This window comes from Pinus tabuliformis, chromosome 3_1 (genome assembly GCF_031772625.1).
Source record: "Pinus tabuliformis cultivar Carrire ecotype Pingquan chromosome 3_1, CPIR1, whole genome shotgun sequence".
NCBI classification, from domain to species: Eukaryota; Viridiplantae; Streptophyta; class Pinopsida; order Pinales; family Pinaceae; genus Pinus; species Pinus tabuliformis.
This window is the reverse complement of record NC_142301.1, coordinates 408,058,909-408,080,943: the sequence shown is the minus strand read 5'-3', so window position 1 is coordinate 408,080,943 and position 22,035 is coordinate 408,058,909. Positions and strand designations below refer to the sequence as shown.

Here is a 22,035-nt window from a genome sequence, read left to right as displayed (position 1 = left end):
CTCTCCAATCACTGATTCTATCTCTCTTAGAAAACCCTGCTCTAGAGAATAGAATGATTGATCACTTTAGTGTGTTCTCCAAGTGACCTTCAATGCCTCTTCTTATACTTTTCCTATTGACATATCAACGACCGAGATTAAGTCCCTAATCAATGGCTAAGATTAGATCTGGCTTGATCCATGTATTTTGGACCATTCTAACACAGATTCATATTAATACACATTAATATTTTATTTTCCCTAAGTTTAGACTTAGGGACTTCATTAAAAAAATTAATTTTTTTAATATCTCCTGATCTGTTTAGAATCAGTCCAAACCCTTTTTGGGTATTGGATATCTCATGTGCCCCAACCTCTCCACCAACTTTTGTGGCTAGAGCACATTCGATGCTACCCCAAATCACTCCCTCTTCGCGAGGACTGTGCTCTAGCAATACTCCTCACTGAGTAGTGAGTATTACTTTGATCATCTGGCATTGGTACTTGTGCTGATGCTAGACCTTCTTGCCCAACATCCTCTGCACTGCTGTATCTTGTACTGTTGCCCATGGTTCTGCCACTGCCACTGCTGCATCTGTATGACAACTCCCTCTGCAGCCGTGCTGTTGTTGGTCCATTCTCCCAGCACTGCATCCGCACTGCACCTCCTCTCATCATGTTGCATCCTGCTGCCCACTGTTGCACTGCAACTCAGTTACTGAGAAGTAAGTAACTGATCTCCCAATCTGACCTCTCTATTGGGCTAGAGACATCCACTGATGCTGAAGCTCCCTCTACCGCTGACAAGTGCTCTCTCTCTGACCTCTACGCTGCTGCAACAACTCCTTGCATCTTGCATCCTTGCACACCTCTCTGTGCTATCCCGCACTGGTGCAACACTACCATGCCTCTCGCACTGCTGCAACCTACTAGCCCGCCCTGTCTCGGGACTCCTGCACTGTAGCTCTCTCTGTCGCTTCATTCGCATCCATCTCTACCTGACTCAGCCAGTGTTGCTACTCTTCGACGGGGCTCCCGTAGTAAGGTCTAATCCAAGAGGCTGGGTACCTTGAGGATCTTGCCCCTCATCGCCTGTAGTCCGCTTGACTACAACTCGATGTCTCCCGACTTCCTCTCAAGTGGTGCGTGTGCACTCATGGCACAATCATCGTCTGTCTCCACTTCCTTCTCTGCCTGTGTTGGCACTGCCTTAGTCTCGGAAGACTCTCCCTTACTCTTCTTCCTTGGACATTGGGTCGCATAATGACCCGACACCCCACAGTGGAAGCACTTGATCATGGAGAGATCTTTCTTCTTCCACTTCTCCTGCTTTCCATCAGATGCTAGGGCCACATCTTCCCCCTCCTGCTTGACTTTGATCCCCTTGTTGCTGCTACCCGTCTTCGACTGCTGTCTGATCTCTTCCTGGCGAAGAGCTATCCACATCTCGTCCCAAGGTGGAAGTGTCCCTCTGCCCAGTATACTCTGGACAAATACTTTCCAGTCTTTTGAGACAGCATTCAGGGCTATCCTCACCATTAGTTCCTGATCCGGTGTCGCCCCTATAGAGTCAACTGGTCTCGGATCTCATTCAGTCCTCCGAGGAAGGTGTCAATCAATTGTCCCTTCTTCATCTGATACGATCTCATCTGATTCTCAAGCAACATTCTTCTATGCACAAAAGTATGCTGGTACAACTTCTTGATAGCCTCCCACATCTCAAATGCCATTTCCTTCTCGGCTATATGTGGTACTACATGATCAAGGATAATGCTCTTGGCCCTCGTCATCGCCTCCTCGTACTTGTCATTATCACCGGGGTCGACTGTGACAACTATTACCATTAAGGCGAAGTTCTTGACACGATCCCTGTCAAGAACGGATAAGATTTTGGCCTTCCAGACTGTGAAGTTCGATGCTCCGTCCAGTCTATCCTGGTCTCTTACCCCGTGTCGTGCCATGAGGCTCCTCTACTTCCCTCTTGGAAGTTCTCTGTTCGACTCCTCTAAGTCTCTACTTCCCGTCTGGAAGTTCTCTTCTAGACTCCCTCTAAGTCTTGATTTCCCTCCTGGAAATCCTTTTGCCGTTTGTTGAGATGCCCCCTACTGTGATCGTCTTGCGCAACTGCACTGCTGATCCGAGTTCCTCGGCTAGAAACCCTCAGTAACAACTCCTCTGGCCCTGCTTTGTTAGGTATTGTTTTGACTACAGTACTTCACCAGCTCCACTCTGCAATATTCCTGTAGCCATATAGACCCCAACAACTGCCTAATTGTGGACTACGTCAGCCCCTCTTTGCTTTACACTGGCCCTGCGTCACCCTGGATGGGCCTGCGTCAGCAACGTTGGCCTCTTTGAGGCTCTACGTAGCTCTCGACTTCCTCTGCGTGGCCCTGGCTAGCTCTGCATCACACTCCTTGGCTTCTGCTTTGCTAGAAACAACTTCTGTCAACTTGGGACAACTGTTTTCTACTGCAATTGGTCCGCTCGGCTGATGTATTTTAGTCCTCCTATGATCTGCAATCACGCTCTGATACCATGTTGAAGTTTCTAAGTTTACTTAGTTAGAAACCCTCCATGCACTTTATCTGATTTATTCCTACCTACTTGTTATTTTCCTTAACAAGTTATTTACAATGTAAATATTGAAAATAAACACTAGTGCATGCTCAACATATTACAGATCAGCAACTAAAAAAAATAAGAACAAACACACCATATGACACCATTATTTTTGGACTAATGTCCCCAAAAAAACCCAATGTGGGAAAACCGGTGCAACTATCTGAGGATTTTCTTATTAAGCAATATCAGAGTACAATCTGGGTGCCGAAACTGACCTACCCAACAGAGAATTTCCTTGGCAGTGATACCTCTCAGTTTCTAACAAATCTACTAGCTGAAACCCCGGATAATCCTTCCGGTAGCTACTCAGCACCAATCTGCCCTAGAAACCCCAGCGTCTGCCCAATTTGGACTGCGTCAGCCTCTCCTAGCCCAGCGCTGGCCCTGCGTCAGCCCCAGGAGGCCCTGCGTAAGCTCTTTGAGCCTCTGCGTCAGCTACACTGACCTCTCTGGTGCTCTGCGCAACACTTAGCTACCTCTGCGTGGCCCTGCGTGAGCACTAGCTGCTCCTGTGTCTCTACCTCTGGCTGTTCTGCTGCTCTCCCGACACTATCTCTGTCTCTCTGTACTCAATGCCCCTCCGCTGCTCTCTGATCACTGATTCTATCTCTCTTAGCTAACCCCGCTCTAGAGAATAGAATGACTGATCACTCTGGTGTGTTCTCCAAGTGACCCTCAAGCCTCCTCTTATACTTTTCCTGTTGACATATCAACGATCGAGATTAAGTCTCTAATCAACGACTAAGATTAGATCTAGCTTGATCCATGTCTTTTGGACCATTCTAACATAGATTCATATTAATACACATTAATATTTTATTTTCCCCGAGTTTAGACTTAGGGACTTCATTAAAAATATTAATTATTTTAATATCTCTTGATTTGTTTAGAATCTGTCCAAACCCTTTCTGGGTATTGGATATCTCATGTGCCACAACCTCTCCACCAAATTTCGTGGCTAGAGCACATTCGATGCTACCCCAAATCAACATGAACGACTATCCTAAATGAAATGCAAATCCAAAAAGCTGGATGAAATGCAAAATCTTGGTTTATTTTAAGTTAAATGCCTATTCTAAATGTAACATTCCTTTTAACTGTTTTGGAACTAGTTTCTAGAGTAGGTTGTGAGATGGAAGCTAACGGGAAGCAAGCAGAGGCTTGATTAACGATACCTCCCCATGTGTTCCAAACATCTAATGCCTCTGGCGCTGCAGAGATTGTCTGTGTTAACCACTAAAGAGGGTCTAAGTTCCTCAAGTTAAATTGAGAAAGGGTGGTCCTAAATGTCTATCAACCAAGCTTATGCTTGGATGTAATTTATTAAGTGCAATACTAGCTTACAATGATATGCAAGGACTTGATTGATTCTTGGGTTAAGATTGACTAATGTCTTAAGTACTTTAGTTATGATTAGCCTTATGACAAGAGTACTTAATCAATGAAATTGAAAGAAAATCTCAACAACAAGAATATGTGCCAAATTCTTCAAGTGCCAGCAAGATACAAGATATAACCTTAATAATCACCAATATTAAGAGTATTTATCCACTTGATGCAATTAGCTAATGATAACTATTATAGACAATTAGAAACCTTCCAAGATGTTCAAATAATAATTCCACAACAATATTACTAATGATCCTATGCCAATACTCAACAATTAGTCTCCTTTATGAAATTAGATTCAAGTTTAATTTTCAAATTATTCAATGATATCCAATTCTTTATTAAGAGCTTGCCAATATGCCAAGGATAGCGACAAACCAATAATGGCAAAGGAGAACAAGAGAAATTATCCAATGCTCCACTTAGAAGCTCAACACAAATATGCCAATTAGGAATGTCGATGGTTAAAGACAATTCGTTAAACACAATGCAATTTGAGATTAAAGTGATTTAGTGCTTGGATTTATTAGATGTGAATCTTATGAGACTTCAATCAACTCACAACAATAAATGTGTTAGTGCACCTGAAATAACAAAACCAATGGCAATTATACTTAGAGACTCAATGTTATCGATGTGAAATACCCTTTTCACAAAACCACGTAATCATGCAACATGTATTCCAATGTTACGACAACAGTGAGCAAATCTTATAACAACAGTGAGATGATGTATGACAACAGTAGATGGCTTGTGCCTAGAGCATTCCTATATGTAAACTTGAGAAGCCAAATGCAAGTGAAACAAGCTACTATCAAATCACTTTTCCAAATGCCAATTTCTCAATGTATTAGGCCTTTCAATGATGCAAATGACAGCGTTAGATCAGACCTTGATATGTATATATAACAGTCACCAAAACTATTAGATTTATTCCAAATAAACAATGCCCAACTCACAAAATGACTAGTAAACTTATACCATGAATTCCTTAGAGTATTTAGGCAACTTATATGTGATTTTTAGAGCATTCGAATTTAAATTTAATCACTGTTAGAAAGATATATGATTGTTGTAGCAAACAGTGAAATGAGAGGTCAAACCCTTAGGCTTGGGGCCTTGAAGGAGCTAGCCCACTTGCCAATATTTTTCAATGGATGGGGTGCCTGAAAACATAATTTTTTCACCAATTCTTCTACAAAACTGACCAATATTCAATCCCAAAAATCAAATAACTAAATCAGAGGCAAATAAGGGTCAAGATAGGGCGACACTAGGCCCTAGAGGGCTAGCGTTGAGAAGGAGGAAAGGTTCAAGGCCTAGTTAGGCCTGTTGCTAGGGTTGTAGAGGCCACAAAGGCCTTACGACAAGCCTAGGAGGCTGAGGCCTAAGAGCCATGACAAGGGCATAAAAGGGAAAGAAGGATGACCGAGGAAGTTGGACGAAGCCTGTAGAGGGAGGAAAAAGGGAGAGAAGAGGGTTGGAAAGCCTTATCAGGGTTGCCGCAGGGAGAAAAGGGGAGGTTGAGGCCATGATCAGGCCTATCAAGGCCCAAAAATGCCACGACATGGGTAAATGAGGTAGGCTAAGGACCAAGGTCTTTAGAGGCCTGCAGCTAGCCTAGAAAGGCTAGAAAAGGCTGGCATTGGGGCCTAAAGAGCTGGACGACTAGGGAAAAGGAGGATGCTAAGCCTAGAGGCCCTAAAAAAATTCAAAACTCTCGCCAGAAAATTTATTTTACTTCAAATCTTCAATTTTACTGCAAAGTTTTCAATAGATGTCCCTGCAAAAAAGTATGGATATTAGATTTTACCCTCAAGGGCCTACATCTAACTCTAATCCACTAGACTTCCTTGAATCTCACCTGCACAAATAAATTTACAAGTGCCAAAAACCCCAATATATACAAAAGATTCAAAATCCCCAAACCCCAGCTGCAAAACAAGGGTTAGAAAATAAAATTATTTACAAAAAATAATTATACAAAAATATATTCACAAAATATACAAGTGTACAATGTTTAGAGGAATTTTTGAAAAATAGAATTTTTATAGACCTTGATAATGGCTAGATGTATTTCGAAAAATAAATGTTAAACCACAACCTTAGCAAAGTTAGAAAATCACATAAAATATTCAGAATCCAAACATGGTCAACCTGTGCCCACAATTTGTGAACTTGGAGCCCAAGGGTCGAGGAACCTACAAACTCTATATATTTTCTCAAGAAAAAACCATTAGAACATACAATAAATCGAATCATCTAAAATAAGCCCAAAACTTACCAATAGAATGTTCCTATCATCTACAAATGAAATAATGATTTAATTAATATTTGAAGCACAATATAGGAATGCACATACCCAACACATACCACAAATCAATGAGACAAAGACACCATGAACTGCACCCCAAAGTCTTTTATTATGATGATCAAACATTTCCAATAGAACAATGGCTTTACATCAGCATTTACAAAATTACAATAGTATCAGAAGTCAATATCAAGATATTCAATAGAGGAAAAATGCCATCTATCTATAGAGAAATTCCTCCAAGTGGAAAATAACGGCTAGTTGGCTTGATCCCTGTTAAAATAATCTCGACTGTCAATAAATATTTGATAATTTTTTAATCTCTTCAGTAAAAAATAATTATTTTTGATGACTTTTTTTTTTTTCTATGTTAAGACTAACCTAAGTACCCACGGGGGATTTGAACCGGTGACCTATCGCAAGGAGTGTCTTAACAAGGAACCCATTCACCGTCAATCCAAAGCCCCGTGGGCTATTTTTGATGACTTTTCAAATTTCTCATTAAAACCATTTGTTCAAAAATAATTATTTTGAGCTAATTTTCTAAAAAAATTGACTTTGACTCAACCACCCGAGGGTCGATTTTTTTTTTGAAATTTCCAATATTCCCTTAGTGGGGGACCTCTAAAATTTGACTTATTTTAGACCCACAAATTTTTCCACTTGGAGAAATAAATTTCTCTAACATTTTATGATTGACTCCAAATTAATTAATTTTCTGGCTTAGGATTTAATCTTATTTTTGTCAGAAAAATTAATTAAATGACACTTGAGAGGATTAATTATTTTTTCCATCCTCAAATATTTTAGCCATGATGTTTAAGTATGAGGGACTATGCATTGAAATATTTTTTACATGAGATTTTACAAATTCAACTCTCAAAGGGGGAATATCTATTCGTTATAGACCCTCATAAAACCTACCCAATTCTACGACACAATATGATATAGCAGACCAAGTGATTTGTAATAAAATAATTTATCCAATTAGCTTAAATGATTCACAAATCACTTTTATAAAAGATTTTACTAAAACACTAGGACCCACCTAAGACTTTAATGATAAATTCCACCCTAGTTTTGCAGTTAGTCTAGAGGGAAAAACTCTACTGATCATCCGTGTTTAGAAACAAAGATGAATCAGTGAAACAAAAAACCTCCTAGGGTGAAATTCGTGGACAAAATCATAGGCTAACCTAGGTTGTTACATATTAAAATGGTCGTATTAGCATCATTTACATTATAATTTTGCAAAATGGGTTTACAATGACATAAAACAAACCACTAGTTGATGACTCTGACTTTGAAAAAATTCTTTGAAGTCCTTCGATCCTACTTCCTTGAAATGTTGAAAAAATGACTGCAACAAGTCCCATCCAAGATCTCACATGTCTGTCGATCCTTAGAGAACCCCACAATAGTTGCGCCTTCTAGCCTTCAATGATATCCATCAAGGAGAGTGTCACAGGCCTTTGTGATAGTGCATCAACAACTATGTTTTGCTTGCCCTTGACATACTCGATCTCAAAGTCATATGCTTGGATCTTGTCGAGCCAGTTCTGTTGCCTCTCCTGTAAATTCTGCTGTTCCAAGAAGAATCAAACATTGTTGAGGCCAATATTCACCTTGAACTTGTTTCCCACCAAGTACTGCCTAAACTTAGCCAACGCATGCATCACGACCAATATCTCCTTATCATAGATGGAGGACAACCTCTCATGTGGCTACAACTTCCTGCTCTCAAATGCTATAGGATGATCCCCATGCATTAGAATTGCCCCAACTCCCTCTCCGAATGCATCACACTCCAGAACAAATGGTCGTGAGAAATCTGGTAGGGCTAAGACAGGGCAACTGCTCATCACCCTCTTGAGGCGCTCAAAGGCCTCCTATGCAACATCTGTCCACTCAAAAGCCCCCTTCTTTATCAAATCTGTGAGGGGTGCTGCTAGCTGGGAAAACCCCTTCATAAACCTCCTATATTATGTGCAGATGCCCAAGAATCCCCTCAAGTCCGTCATATTCTTAGGTGTAGGCCAATCTAAGATGGCTCTGATCTTCTCTTGGCGTACCTGTACTCCATCCTCCTCAATGACATGTCCAAGGTTTAGCATCTTTGTCAGTGCAAATTCACACTTGAACATTTTCACATACAACTGTTGCTCCTCTAGTATGCACAATACCTCCTCCAAGTTCTAGAGGTGCTCCTCCCATGTCTTGTTGTATAGCAAGATGTCATCAGAGAAAACAAGGACATATCACCGTAAAATCTTGCGAAACACATGATTCATGCAAGATTGAAATGTGGTTGGTGCGTTGATTAGCCCAATAGGCATCACCAAGAACCTTGAAGTGTCTATAGTGGCAGCAGAAGGCGGTCTTGGGGATGTCCTTCACCCTCACCTGGATTTGGAAGAACCTTGAGTGCAAGTCTATCTTAGAGAAGTACTTGGCTCCTCTAAGCTTGTCCATCAACTTATCAATGCGCGGAATGGGATACCTGCTCTTCAACGTCTTCTTGTTGAGGGCCCTGTAATCTATGCACATGCGAAGGGTCCCATCCTTCTTCTTCACCAACACCACTGAAGAAGTAGACGAACTCGAGCTAGGCCTGATGTGCCCCAACCTCAACAACCCTTGTATAGCTCTCTCAATCTCATCCCGATATGCCTTGGGATGTCTGTAGGGAGTGGTAATGACTGCATGTACTCCCTCCTGCAACTCAATGGTATGCTTGAACCCTCGGTGTGGTGGCCTACCTAGTGAAATCTCTCCAAATACTATCTGATGCTTCTTCAAGAGATTCAATATATCCAGATGTGTTTGCTGCTTCAGTCCCCCTGTCTCTAAAATCCTCAACTCTACAACCCAAGTTATGTCACCGTGCCTCAAGTCAACTTCCATCCTGTGTGCTGATACTGTCTGAGGTGGATATTGTTGAGAAATCTAGGGCATGAATAGTTAAAATATTTCTTTTCTTAATAATTGCTTGTAATATACTTTTACTTCTTAGTTGATAGTCTTTTCTTCGTTATGTTATTACTGTGTTCTTTTCATCAAGACAATTATCAATATGCACAATAAAAGACAAGTGACACAGTATGTAGGCTTGTGAGCCAGGGCCAAAACCTCTCACCTCTTCAGAGGAAAACCTGATCAAAATTCTTCTTCTAGATCTTCAATTGATGAGTACCAAGACCATGCCAAAGACCCTTGACTCTAGTATCCTTCCAAGAACCTTGTCACTAACCTTGATGCTCTGCCTCTTCTCTTTCTCGACTTTCTTCTTGATCTCAAACAACTCTCCTCGGCTCCTTCTAGAGAAACACGGTCTCTATCCTTCACACTATTTCTTCTTGACTTCCTTTACGGAAACACGGTCTCTATGATTGTTACATAGTATTTTGTCACACCTGTTGTTCACTCCCTGTTCCACATCCGGAAGTGTCAAAATGTTGACAACTGTGAAGTGTATTCATCACGAAACACATACTGCAACATCCCCGAAGAATGGAAGAAAAACTGCCTTGAGTCAATTATGGAGAAGTTTGACTAAAACCCTAAATTTCAAGCCCAACGCTCTTTGCTCCACTGCCTGCCCGTGCTGATGGCAGGGTGTAGTTCTTTGACCTAGCACTGCTAGCACGGGTTTTGATATGAAAACCCGCGCTAAACCTCTTCTGGCAGGTTTTCTCAAAATGGAGAAGCTTCATATGTTGGAAACTTCGAGAAACAATGAGTTGGATGTTGTTGAGTAGAGATATGTTTGAGCTCTCCCATTTGGAGCTCTTGATCCTAGCTTTAAGGCCCTTCCCCTTAAGATGTGGACTTTCCTCCCACTTTTGTGGATTCCTAACTCGCTGGACTTCCTATAAATCAAATCCCTTCCATCCCCAAAGGGTTGGTCATTGATTGCTTGCATTCCTATGTTGAGATTATGCCTAAATGCTGCCAATCTAACTTGGATAAGGAGTGCTTGAAGTGTCTTGGCTTGGACATGGACATCCACCAAAATGAGGTCTCGAACATCAAGGCAATGGTTGTATGCTTTTCTTTTTGATTCATTGATATATACATTTGATTTTCATCACAAATCGGCGGAAATTTTTTTTAACGATTTTTATCGAAAAAATCGCGATTTTTTAAAAAATCGCGATTTTTTCGAAAAAATCGCGATTTTTAAGGAAAAAATCGCCGGGCACGGGGGCAGCGGGCGTTTTATATGGAAATTCGATTTTTATTTTATTCATTCAGCAGTCCGCCGCGGAGGAGAAGGAGGAGAAGGAGAAGAAGGGAGGGAGAGGGTTGCCGTCGCTTGTGGGAGCCGATTTTAGGAGGAATCCAAGCCAAGATCGCGAATTTGTCCATAAACCAGGTATGTAGATTAATTTTTTTTTGTTTTGGTTCTCTAAAAACTTTGTTTTTCATTGTTTTTAAAGAATTTTTGGAAATTTTTCATTGATTTGGGATGGGTTATTTGTTATGACTATGAGAACCAATTTTTGTTTTTTATTTTCTCATTTTCTTTAAACATTGTTTATTTTTTTTTATTTTTCATTGTTTTTTGGGTTTAGAAATTGGGATTTTGGAAATAATTAGCTTGTAATTTTGCAAATGCTAAATTGTAATTTGTATTTACTATTTACTATTATCATTTATGTAATCCTAAATTCCTATTTCCTAATCCTTATTTTTCCATAGGTTTGCAAATTCAAAATTCAAAAACAAACATGCCAAGGAAATTGGATCCTTTCTGGGAATATGGTGACCCTAAAACTCCGAATGATAGACAAAACTTGATTTGCAAGTTGTGTGGAAAGGAAATATTCGGGGGGGTGTACAGGTTGAAGTTCCACCTTGCACAAATCCCTGGACGTGATGTGGGGCCCTGTCTAAAGACAAATGCTGAAATTATCCAAAAAGCCATGAGAGCATTGGGAGAATTAGAGCACACTAGAGACGCCAAAGAAGAACTCAAAAGGCAACTAAGAAGGTCAGTTGAAGGAAGTGGGCCAAGTGGCACAGGTTCTACTGCAGCGTCAGTCAATCCGTTTGCTGCATCATCATATTTTGTTCCTCGAACCACACCTGGTTCACAACCAACTATCGGTTCAATGATGAAAAGAACTGAAAAAGAAAAAGCTGACAAGTTGATGACAAAATTTCTCCTCTGGAGTGATATTCCTTTCAGCATTATAAGGAATAATCCATTTTTCCAACCTACTCTTGATGCTGTTGCCAGTGTTGGCCCGGGGTACAAACTCCCTTCTCTTCATGATTTCAGAGGCCGGCTTCTTCAAGATGAAAAGCGTGACTGCACCCAAAGATTGGAGGATTTTAGGGCATCATGGGCACAAACAGGATGCACTGTTATGTCAGATGGTTGGACTGACCAAAAGGGGAGAACCCTTATAAACTTCTTGGTTAGTTGTCCCTTGGGGACTATGTTTATCAAATCTGTTGATGCAACTCATCAAATCAAAGATGCAAAAAATTTATGTGATTTGCTGGATGTGTTTATTTTGGAGGTGGGTGCAGAAAATGTTGTCCAAGTCATAACGGACAACGCTGCAAATTATGTTGCTGCTGGTAGATTGCTTATGGACAGGCATCCTACTTTATTTTGGACACCTTGTGCTGCCCATTGTATTGATTTGATGTTAGAGGACATAGGGAAAATTCCCTTTGTCAAAGAGGCTGTTGACTCATCAAAAACCATCACAAAATTTATTTACAATCACACATCTGTGCTTAGCTTGATGAGAAAATGCACCAACAACAAAGAGTTGGTGCGCCCCGCCATTACACGGTTTGCGACGAGTTTCATATCTCTTCAATCCCTCTTGAATTCTATGTGGGATTTGAAGAGAATGTTTGTTTCAGAGGAGTGGCGTTCTTCGCCAATGAGCCGCAAACCAGAAGGAGAGGCCGTCTGCAGACTTGTTTCATACCAAGAAGACTTCTGGGCGGGAGTGCAGGAGGTGTGCGCTGTCACAGAACCTTTGGTAAAGGTTCTTCGGTTGGTAGATGGTGAGAAGCCCGCAATGGGCTATTTGTATGAAGCCATGGATAGGGCCAAAGAAGCCATTCGGTCCTACTATGATGACAAGGGAGATGATGGGTTCCAGAGACAACTCCTTCTATGGAAGGTCATTGATGAGCGATGGAACAACACACTCCATCGTCCCATTCATGCTGCTGGCCTTTTCCTGAACCCTGCATTTTCTTATGCATGTGGGTTTAATTTTGATGTTGAGGTCGTGGAAGGATTATTAACCTGTGTCCAGAAGATGGTGAAAACTCCAGAAGAACGTATGGAGGTCTCTAGACAAATTGAGCAATATAAGTTGTCAGGTGGCACATTTGGCTTTGAGATGGCTATCAATGATAGGACGGTTAAAATCCCAGGTATTTTTTAGTTTGTAGTATGTACTTTGTAACTTTGTTTCAAATTTCATTGTTTCTTCAAATTCCATTTTTTTCTTATGTTTATTTAAAATTTTCTTTGTAATTTTGTTGTAGACGCATGGTGGAAGATGTATGGTGGCAGAGTACCCCTTTTGCAAAATCTTGCCGTGCGCATCCTCAGCCAAACATGCAGCTCCTCGGGATGTGAGCGCAATTGGAGTGTATTTGAAAAAATACACAACAAGAAGCGCAATAGGTTAACACTTAAACATTTAAAATATTGCAAATTTCCAAATAAATTTTTGAATTCATTAAAGTTTTAAACAATATTTTTTTTATAATATTAATTATTAATTTATTATTTCATGAACTTTGTACAGGTTGGAGTCCCATAGACTTAATGACATGGTCTATGTCTACTACAATCTTCGATTGTGGGTGAAACAACTAGAGAAGACACCTGATACGGAAGCCATCTCATTGGATGGGATTGACACCACTGCTGAATGGAGGGTTGAGACCGAGAGGCCTCTCATGGATCCCACTGAGGATTGGTTAGTGCAGGATGAGGGGGAGGAGGAGGGGGAGGAGGAGGAGGAGGAGGAGCAGGAGCAGGAGCAGGAGAAGTTGGAGGAGCAGGAGGAGGAGGTGACACCGCCTACCCGGGCTACCCGGGCTACCACTACCACCAGTAGAGGACGTGGTCTCCGTCCACCTCAGCCTCTTGTAGCTGCTACTACTAGTTCTTCAGCTTCTAGAGCACGTCAGACTCCACTGCCATTTCCACCACCACAGGCACCAGCTTCTACATCTAGAGGGAAAGAGAAAGCTGTGCCATATTCTCGCAAGAGGGGCAGAGGAAATCAATAGGATTAGACTTTCATTTTATTGTATATGACATTATGACATGATGAGATACATTATCATATTTTTTGTTGATATTTTGAGGCTGAGTTGGACTTGGGACTCAGGACTTACTATTCAGGACATGATTCAATGTTATGTGTGATTTTAGCGCTAGAAATGATATTGAACATCTTATATATTAGTTTTTTTATCATATTTATGTGTCAATGTATTTATTTTATGTTGTAGATGGTTTAGATATTAAAAAAATTGAAAAAAAATGAAAAAAAATGAATATTTTTGTGCCAAACGATTTTTTCCGATTTTTTCCCGATTTTTTCCCGATTTTAACGATTTTTCCGATTTTTTCCCGGCGCCGATTAAATCCCGATCGCGATGTGTGCAACATTGGTTTTAGCTTGTCTTTCGCAAAAGTTGCTTTTGAATTCGCATTAGGTCATTTACATTTGGAAAATCATCATTGTTTTTAAATCAAGCATAGATTACATTGTTTGATTTTCAAGTTGAAAGGAGTGCATCATTTATTTGTTCAAAATGAAAAAGTGAAGTTATTTTCATTTAGGTGCTTTTGAATTGGATTTGGTGTTGCAATAGTTGATGCATTAGTTGCATTAGAGCATTTGAATCAAGTTTTCATTTTACTTTAGTTGATGATTTAGTTGCATTAGAGCATTCAAAAATCAAAGAAAAACATCATTTACATAAATGCATCTTAGTAAAAGTGAAGATCATTTTTACTTTCGAGCATTGCATTTGGAAAACGAAAGTGAAAGTTAGTGGAAGACATGTTGTTTGATGCATTATTGATTGAAATTTCTTCCCGTGATTAGTCTAGCTTTCATCGAAGTGGAAGTTCTATTTTTCTCATATAGTTGCATCTTAGGGATTCAGGTGACATCCTTTTGAGCCCAAAATTGAAATATAATTCAAGATAAACGTTAAAATTTACTGAATTAACCTAAGGAGCATTTGGAACTTAACACAAACATTTAAAGGTCTAGGCTAGAGACATGTTCCGACGTCTATAAACCTAGTTGTCGTTATTTGCCAGCATTGTATCCTGGGGGTGAAATCTCATTCCATGTACAAAAGTATATAGGATCGTTCTCTAGTACTCTCGGGTATATCGGAGGTGCTCCACGTATGGCAAGTATATGGGAATGCTCTCATTGAATGGTTATGCATTAGACAACGCTAACACGGACTTGTGCTCCTCGTACCATCGCGTATATATTGGGAGACCCCACTAGGTTGCTATCCTTTAGTCACAGGTAATCGAGTCAACCGCCTTGTAAACGTGATACACCGAACACAACATTCGAGGAGATTGGTCGTCATACGTTAAGTCCTTGGTTTCGACTAAGGTGTATATTGCGGTTCATAGATACTTGGTAAACCCTCTTGCCTAGATTACCCTTTTTGATTTATTTTTTTTAAGTTCTAAAATTTGTTAAAATTTGGGTACCAAAGGACAAGTGGTTCCTTAAGGCTTTGATCTTTGGCTTAGGGAAAAGTGTCCAAATTTATTTGTACTTTTCTCTTAAAGTGACTTTATAAGTGGTAAAGTCAATTTAATTTAAAAGTGACTTTATAAGTGGTAAAGTTACATTCTAATTTAAAGGTGACTTTATTAAAGTCAACGAAGAATTATAAAGTGAAAAAGTGACTATGGAAATAAAAGACTAAGTGGGTGAGTTAAAAAAAATGAAGGTGATAATTAAATGCACATTTATTCTCATCCTTAGATCTAAATGAATCTCAACCATTAGATCTTATGGTAATCCAAAAGGTCATTTAGAGAGTAAAAGGAGAAGAGAAGAGAAAATGATAAATTCATTCTTTCATGAGCATTTGAGAGAAAGAGAAGAGAGAGCAAAGAGAAAATTTCTGAGCAGTGAGGACATTTCAGCAAATCTGGGCAGCAACATTTTTTGGCACACATCCCAAAGAAAAACCGTATAGTAAGAGAAAGACACAGAAATCAAGGAAGAGGGACAGCAGCAAGGGAACAAATTTCGAGGCAGGTTTTGGGCACAATTTTCGAGGCAACAGTGTTGCTGAAATCCATACAGTGCGTACATCATGTACAACAGGTTCCGGGCATGATTTTCGAGGCAGGTCATACATCATTTAATGCTGTTTTATTGCTGGAAAAGTCTCTGTTTTGGCAGTTTGCTGATTGGCACGATTTTCGAGGTGGAGTTCAAGCATCGAAATCGAGATAAGTTGTAATTTTTGGTTGCTGGAATTTTTATTGTGTATTTCAGTTTCTTTGTAAAAGCATTTTCAGAAATAAAGAAGAGCTCTCAAACTGGTTTTCCCCAAGAGTTGTAGGGGGTTTTTCCAGGGTCACATTGACAAAAAATCACTGCGTTATTTTCTGTGTGGCTGTCATAATTTTGCTGTGTTTTATTTCTGCAATTTCAGCAGTTGTGAAATCTCTAAATTTGTGTTTTCAGAAAATATTGTTATTTCCAGATTTTAGAATTTTTATCATGCTTGGATTTAAAGCTAAATGCATGGAGTGATAAGGAAAACTGATAACCAGAGTGGGGGTTGAAATTCTTCATGGTATCAAAGCTTGGTTGGCTGAAAAGCACAGTTTGGGACAACAAAGTGAAAATTACCGTAAACTGATTTTTACACAAAAAACAGAAACTTTTACCACAAATTTGAAAATTTCAGTTTGGTAGGACAGTGAAACATGTCTTTGGGTTTGAGAGTTAAAGACAAGTTGGATGGGTAGAAAAACTACAGTGCGTAGAAGGACAGAATCCAGAGCATCTTTGAGGAAGCAGAAGTCTAGGGCATTATGGTAAATATGGTAAATACCACATAGAACCCAGTAGCAGTACCTGCGAACCCTGTACAATTGGCAGAGTTTAACAAAAAGAATGCTAAAGAAAAAAGATTGATTCAGGAAGGAGTCAAAAATCATGTCATTCCTCATGTGAGAGGAAAGACTTATGCACATGATATGTGGACATCTTTGATCAGTCTTTACCAGAGCTCAAATGAAAACAAAAAATTGGTCCTGAAGGTAATTAAAATGGCTAAGATTGACAGTGCTACAACATACCTCACAAAGATCACTTCAGAGAGAGATGAGTTGGCAGCCGTAGATGAGATCATTGCACACCCTGAGTTGGTGAATATTGCTTTGAATGGTCTTCCCAAAACTTGGGAGAATTTTGTGGATGGCATTGTTGCATGGGAAAACCTTCCCGGATGGGAGAGGTTGTGGGATGATTGCATTCAGAATGAGATCAGAAAGAACCATCTTGGGGTAGCCAAACAAGTGTAAGGGGATGATAATGTGACACTATTAGCAAGAAGCAAGAAGGGTAGAGCAAAGAAGCAAGCTTCCAGCAGTGGAGTCAAAGGCAAAGGTAAAGGAAAGTAGCAGAACAAGGAGAAGGACTATTCCAAAGTCAAATGTTGGAATTGTCAAAAGTTGAGACACTATGCTATTGTGTGTTCGGAGAAGAAGAACAAGAAAGGGAGAGACAAACCCATGGCAGCTTCTGCAGAGATAGAGAGCTTTGATCGAGAGTTTGGGTTCATAACTTGTGAGGCCATTAGTGTAGGATCACCTGCCATACAGGTTCAGAGGGAGTGTGCACTCTCCACTACTAGCAGAGCATCTTCTAGCATTTGGTATGTTGATAGTGGCGCTTTCCGCCACATGACAGCAGTCAGAGAGTACTTCTCAGAGCTTTCAGAGGATGATACTGATATGGAGGTAGTACCTGGTGAAGGCAACATGGTTAGAGCAGTCAGTGTGGGGACATTGACATTTGATAGGGGACCCAAACCTCCCTTGAAAGTGTTAGATGTTCTATATGTGCTTGGAATGAAGAAGAACCTGATATCTGTCTCAGCACTTAAGGACAGAGGGTATGGAGTGTTGTTCAGGAGAGGGCAAGTGCATATATCTCCTAGGGGAACACCAAATTCTTCAGCTAGAGTGATTGGTGTGCGCCATGCCAAGGTGTACAAGTTCTCATTCCAGCCCCTGATGGCATTGAGTAGCAGCGCCCGAGACAGGACCGACAACAGATCTAGCAGTTCAGAGTTGTGTGAAATTTGGCATCGCAGGATGGGGCACATGTATCATTGGGCCTTGAGTACATTGTGCGAGATCACTACTGGTGTGCCAGATTTCAGTTCTGATCACCTTGATGTACGCAAAGGATGTGCTATGGGGAAGTTTTCTAGATCCCTTTTCCCAGCAGTGACAACAGAGAGACCGGGATCCTTGACTTGATTCATTCCGATGTGAGTGGTCAGATGTCTCATGTATCCTTGAGTGGCTATGAGTACTATGTTTTATTCATTGATGACCACTCCAGGAAGACCTGGATTTATTTCTTGAAGACTAAGAGTGAGGTCTTCAAGTGGTTTCAAGAGTTCAAAGCTCTTGTGGAGACCCAGACAGGTAGGAAGATCAAGGTCCTCAGGTCAAACAATGGAGGGGAGTATACCCTTGGTGAGTTTGTTGATTTTTGTGTTGAGGCAGGCATTAAGAGGGAGTTCACAGTTCCTTACAACCCCCAGCAGAATGGGGCTGCGAAGAGGAAGAACAGATCCATTGTAGGGGCTGCCAAATCCATGCTTCATGATCAGGGTTACCTTTATTTTTGTGGGCAAAAGCCCACAACACTGCTGTGTACTTGCAGAATAGGAGTCCACATTGTGCCTTGGGGAATGTTACTCCGGAGGAGGCTTTTTCTGGGAAGAAGCTTGATGTTGGGCAGTTTCGTATCTTTGGGTGCCTTACATATTCCTATGTCCCCAAGGAGAACAGGACCAAGCTAGAGCCCACTGTAGACAAGGGCATCTTTATGGGTTATAGTGAGTGGCTTGAAGATACCTTGCCCAAGGCCACATCAGTTGTTGGGCCAAAGAGACAGGTTAAAGAGAGTAGACCACATGAGTGGTTCTATAGTTACATGGAATTGGTAATAAGCATTGTTGAGTTCGAGCCTTCAAGTTATGAGGAGGCAGCCAGCCAGCAGGCCTAGAGAGAGGCCATGATGGAAGAATATTCTTCTATTATGAAGAACGATGTTTGGGAGGTAGTGTTGAGGCTTGAAGGTAAATCAGTTGTTACTTCCAATTGGCTCTACAAGATAAAACATGCTGTAGATGGCAACATCAAGAAGTTCAAGGCTTGATTTGTGGCGAGAGGGTTCTCACAGGTAGAGGGAGTTGACTATGAGGACACCTTCTCTCTCGTAGCACGATATAAATCTATTCGCTCCATTATATCGACTGCAGCAGAGATGGGTTGGAAGATCCACCAAATGGATGTGAAGACCGCATTTCTCAATGGCTTCATTCAGGAGGAAGTTTATATTGAGCAGCCACAGGGTTTTGAGGTGCATGGGAAGGATTCCCATGTATGCAGATTGAAAAAGGCACTCTATGGCCTGAAGCAAGCTCTTAGAGCTTGGTACTCGACGATTGATACATACTTGCAATAGTTGGGTTTCACAAAGAGTGATGCTGATCTGAACCTATGTTGATGACTTGATCATCACTAGTGCAGAGACACTCATTGAGGGCTGCAAGAGAGATCTTGCTTCAGAGTTTGAGATGAAGGATATCGGCTTGATGCATTATTTTATGGGATTGGAGGTGTGGCAGGAGAAGGGGCATTTCTTCCTGGGACAAGGGAAGTACATCGTGGATATTCTTAGCAGATTTCACATGGAAGACTGCAAACCCATGTCGACACCTATGATCACTAACTGGAAAAGGATTCACGGTTCTGATTCCAAGTTGGTGGATCCTACTCTATACAGATAGCTAATTGGTAAATTGATGTATTTGGTCAACACTCGGCCAGATATATGTTTTGCAGTTAACACTATGAGTCAGTTCATGTGTAAGCCCAAGAGAGTGCACTGGGTGGCTGCAAAACACATTCTTTGTTACTTGCAGGGGACTATGGATTTTGGTCTGGATTAGAGACAAGGTGTTGGAGTGAGACTGGAAGGGTACACGGATTCAGATTGGGCACGTTGTGCTTCAGATAGGAAGAGTACTTTTGGGTGTTGTTTTGGGTTTGCTTCGACAATTGTGTCGTGGATCAGCCAGAAACAACAGTCAACTGCATTGAGCTCAGCGGAGGCAAAGTATATCGCTGCTAGGTTGGCTAGTTGTGAGGCCATATGGCTTCACAAGATGTTGTTTGGTTTATTTGGTCAGGCATTGAGACCTCCAGTAATTTACGGTGATAATAAGAGTTGTATAAAACTCACGAATAATCCAGTTTTTCATGACAGGTTAAAGCATATTGAAATCAAGTATCACTTCATTAGAGCCTATGTCCAAAAGGGAGTTGTCAAGCTTGAGAACATTTCCACAAATGAGCAGGTAGCAGACATTTTCACCAAAGCCTTACCACGGGGCAAGCATGTCTGCTTTAGAGACAAGATGGGAGTGATGAGGAACACTTTCCTCGGTAAGAGAGAGTATTAGAATTTGGGTACCAGAAGACAAGTGGTTCCCTAAGGCTTTGATCTTTGGCCTAGGGAAAAGTGTCCAAATTTATTTGTACTTTTCTCCTAAACTGATTTTATAAGTGGTAAAGTCAATTTAATTTAAAAGTGACTTTATAAGTGGTAAAGTTACATTCTAATTTAAAGGTGACTTTATTAAAGTTAATGAAGAATTAGAATGTGAAAATGTGACTATGGAAATAAAAGGCTAAGTGGGTCTTTATTTAAGTGGGTGACTTAAAATAGAAAGTGAGAATTAAATGCACATTTATTCTCATCCCTAGATCTAAACGAATCTCAGCCATTAGATCTTAGGGTAACCCAAAAGGTTATTTAGAAAGTAAAAGGAGAAGAGAAGAGAAAAAGATAAATTCATTCTTTCATGAGCATTTGAGAGAAAGAGAAAAGAGAACAAGGAGAAAATTTCTGAGCAGTGAGGAAGTGAAACAGAGCAGCAAGAAGACATTTCAACAAATCTATGCAACAACATTTATTGGCACGCATCCCAAGGCAAAACCATACAGCATGAGAAAGACACAGAAATCGAGGAAGAGGGACAACATCACAGGCACGAATTTCGAAGCAGATTTTGGGCATGAATTTCGAGGTAGATATATTGTGGAAATCTGTATGGTCTATACAACAGGTTCTGGGCACGATTTTTGAGGCAGGCTGTACAACATTTAACTCTTTTATTGCTGGGAAAATTTCTATTTTGGCAGTTTGCTGATTGGCACGATTTTCGAGGAGTTCAAGCACGAAAATCGAGATAAGTTGTAATTTGTGGTTGCTGGAATTTTTACTGTGTATTTCAGTTTCTCTGTAAAAGCATTTTCAGAAATAAAGAAGAGCTCTCAAACTGGTTTTCCCCAAGAGTTGTAGGGGGTTTTTGCAGGGTCACATTGACAAAAATCACTATGTTATTAGTTGTGTGGCTGTCATAATTTTGTTGTGTTTTATTTATGTAATTCCAGCAGTTGTGAAATCTCTAAATTTGTGTTTTTAGAAAATATTCTCATTTCCAGATTTTAGGATTTTTATCATGCTTGGATTTAAAACTAAATGCATGGAGTGATAAGGAAAACTGATAACCAAAGTGGTGGTTGAAATTCTTCAAAATTTACTGCCCACGATAACATGTCTTACCCATGTAGTTCTCCTTGGCGTCATTATGGACATGATTAATTATGATTGATTCAACGAGTTTTATTTTATCACTTTTTCGGACTTGTCAAAAGTAAACAAAAAAGTGACCCCTTAGAGTCATCTTTAAGCGCTTTTCTAACTCTTGAAACATGAAAGGATTGCCAAGTACTTGTCGTTTCAAATTCGTTAAAGTAAATGAAATGACTTCTACTCAGTATAATTTAACCCTTTTCCGAGCTGAGATAGACTATTGAACAAAAAATGAATACCTTAGTCGAACATGGCTAAGAGGTTCTCTTGGATATTGTTTTCTGCCTTTTCGGATTCAAGAGACGATTTACAAAAAGGGACCTTTGGAGTTTTCTTTTTCGCCCTTTTTTCAAACTCTCTAAACATGACAAAGATGCCGAGTTTCACTTCCGTCGGATTCGTAAAACTTAAACGACGCAACACTTGTCATCATGACGAGACTGAGTTTCTCCTTCCTAGGACTTGTTAAACTTACTAAGATGGATTCATCCAAAGGATGAACTTATATGACAAGCATATGCTATCCCCTTAAAGCTTGCGATTAAAAAATAATGGGGTACTCACTAGAAATGGTGGGGGGAAAATGAAAGCGAACATCTCTTGTATTTTGTGTAAAGGCAGCATGTCGTTCTTGAACATGCCACTGATCCATTGCTCGTGTCGGGTTTGGGATATCATCACTTACCTTCTTGGGCTTGGGAAATCCATTTTGCCTCTCATTTGATTATACTGCTTCATCATCATGACCTCTGATCCCATGTTGAGTCAAAT

General features: G+C 40.4%; 2 protein-coding genes across 23 annotated transcripts in view; one reads left to right on the top strand and one right to left on the bottom strand.

Moving 5' to 3' along the window:
• The window catches only part of LOC149187470 (nudix hydrolase 20, chloroplastic-like), a 614,870-nt gene that overhangs the window by 76,823 nt on the left and 516,012 nt on the right, over window positions 1–22,035 (bottom strand). The window lies entirely within an intron of this gene.
• The window catches only part of LOC149187471 (uncharacterized), a 53,657-nt gene continuing 43,481 nt past the window's right edge, over window positions 11,860–22,035 (top strand). Inside the window, exons 1-3 of the mRNA XM_089412369.1 lie at window positions 11,860–12,715; window positions 12,830–12,971; window positions 13,096–13,363. Coding sequence (XP_089268495.1) covers window positions 11,908–12,715; window positions 12,830–12,971; window positions 13,096–13,363 — 1,218 coding nt within the window. The 5' untranslated portion in view covers window positions 11,860–11,907. The remainder of the gene's footprint in view (window positions 12,716–12,829; window positions 12,972–13,095; window positions 13,364–22,035) is intronic.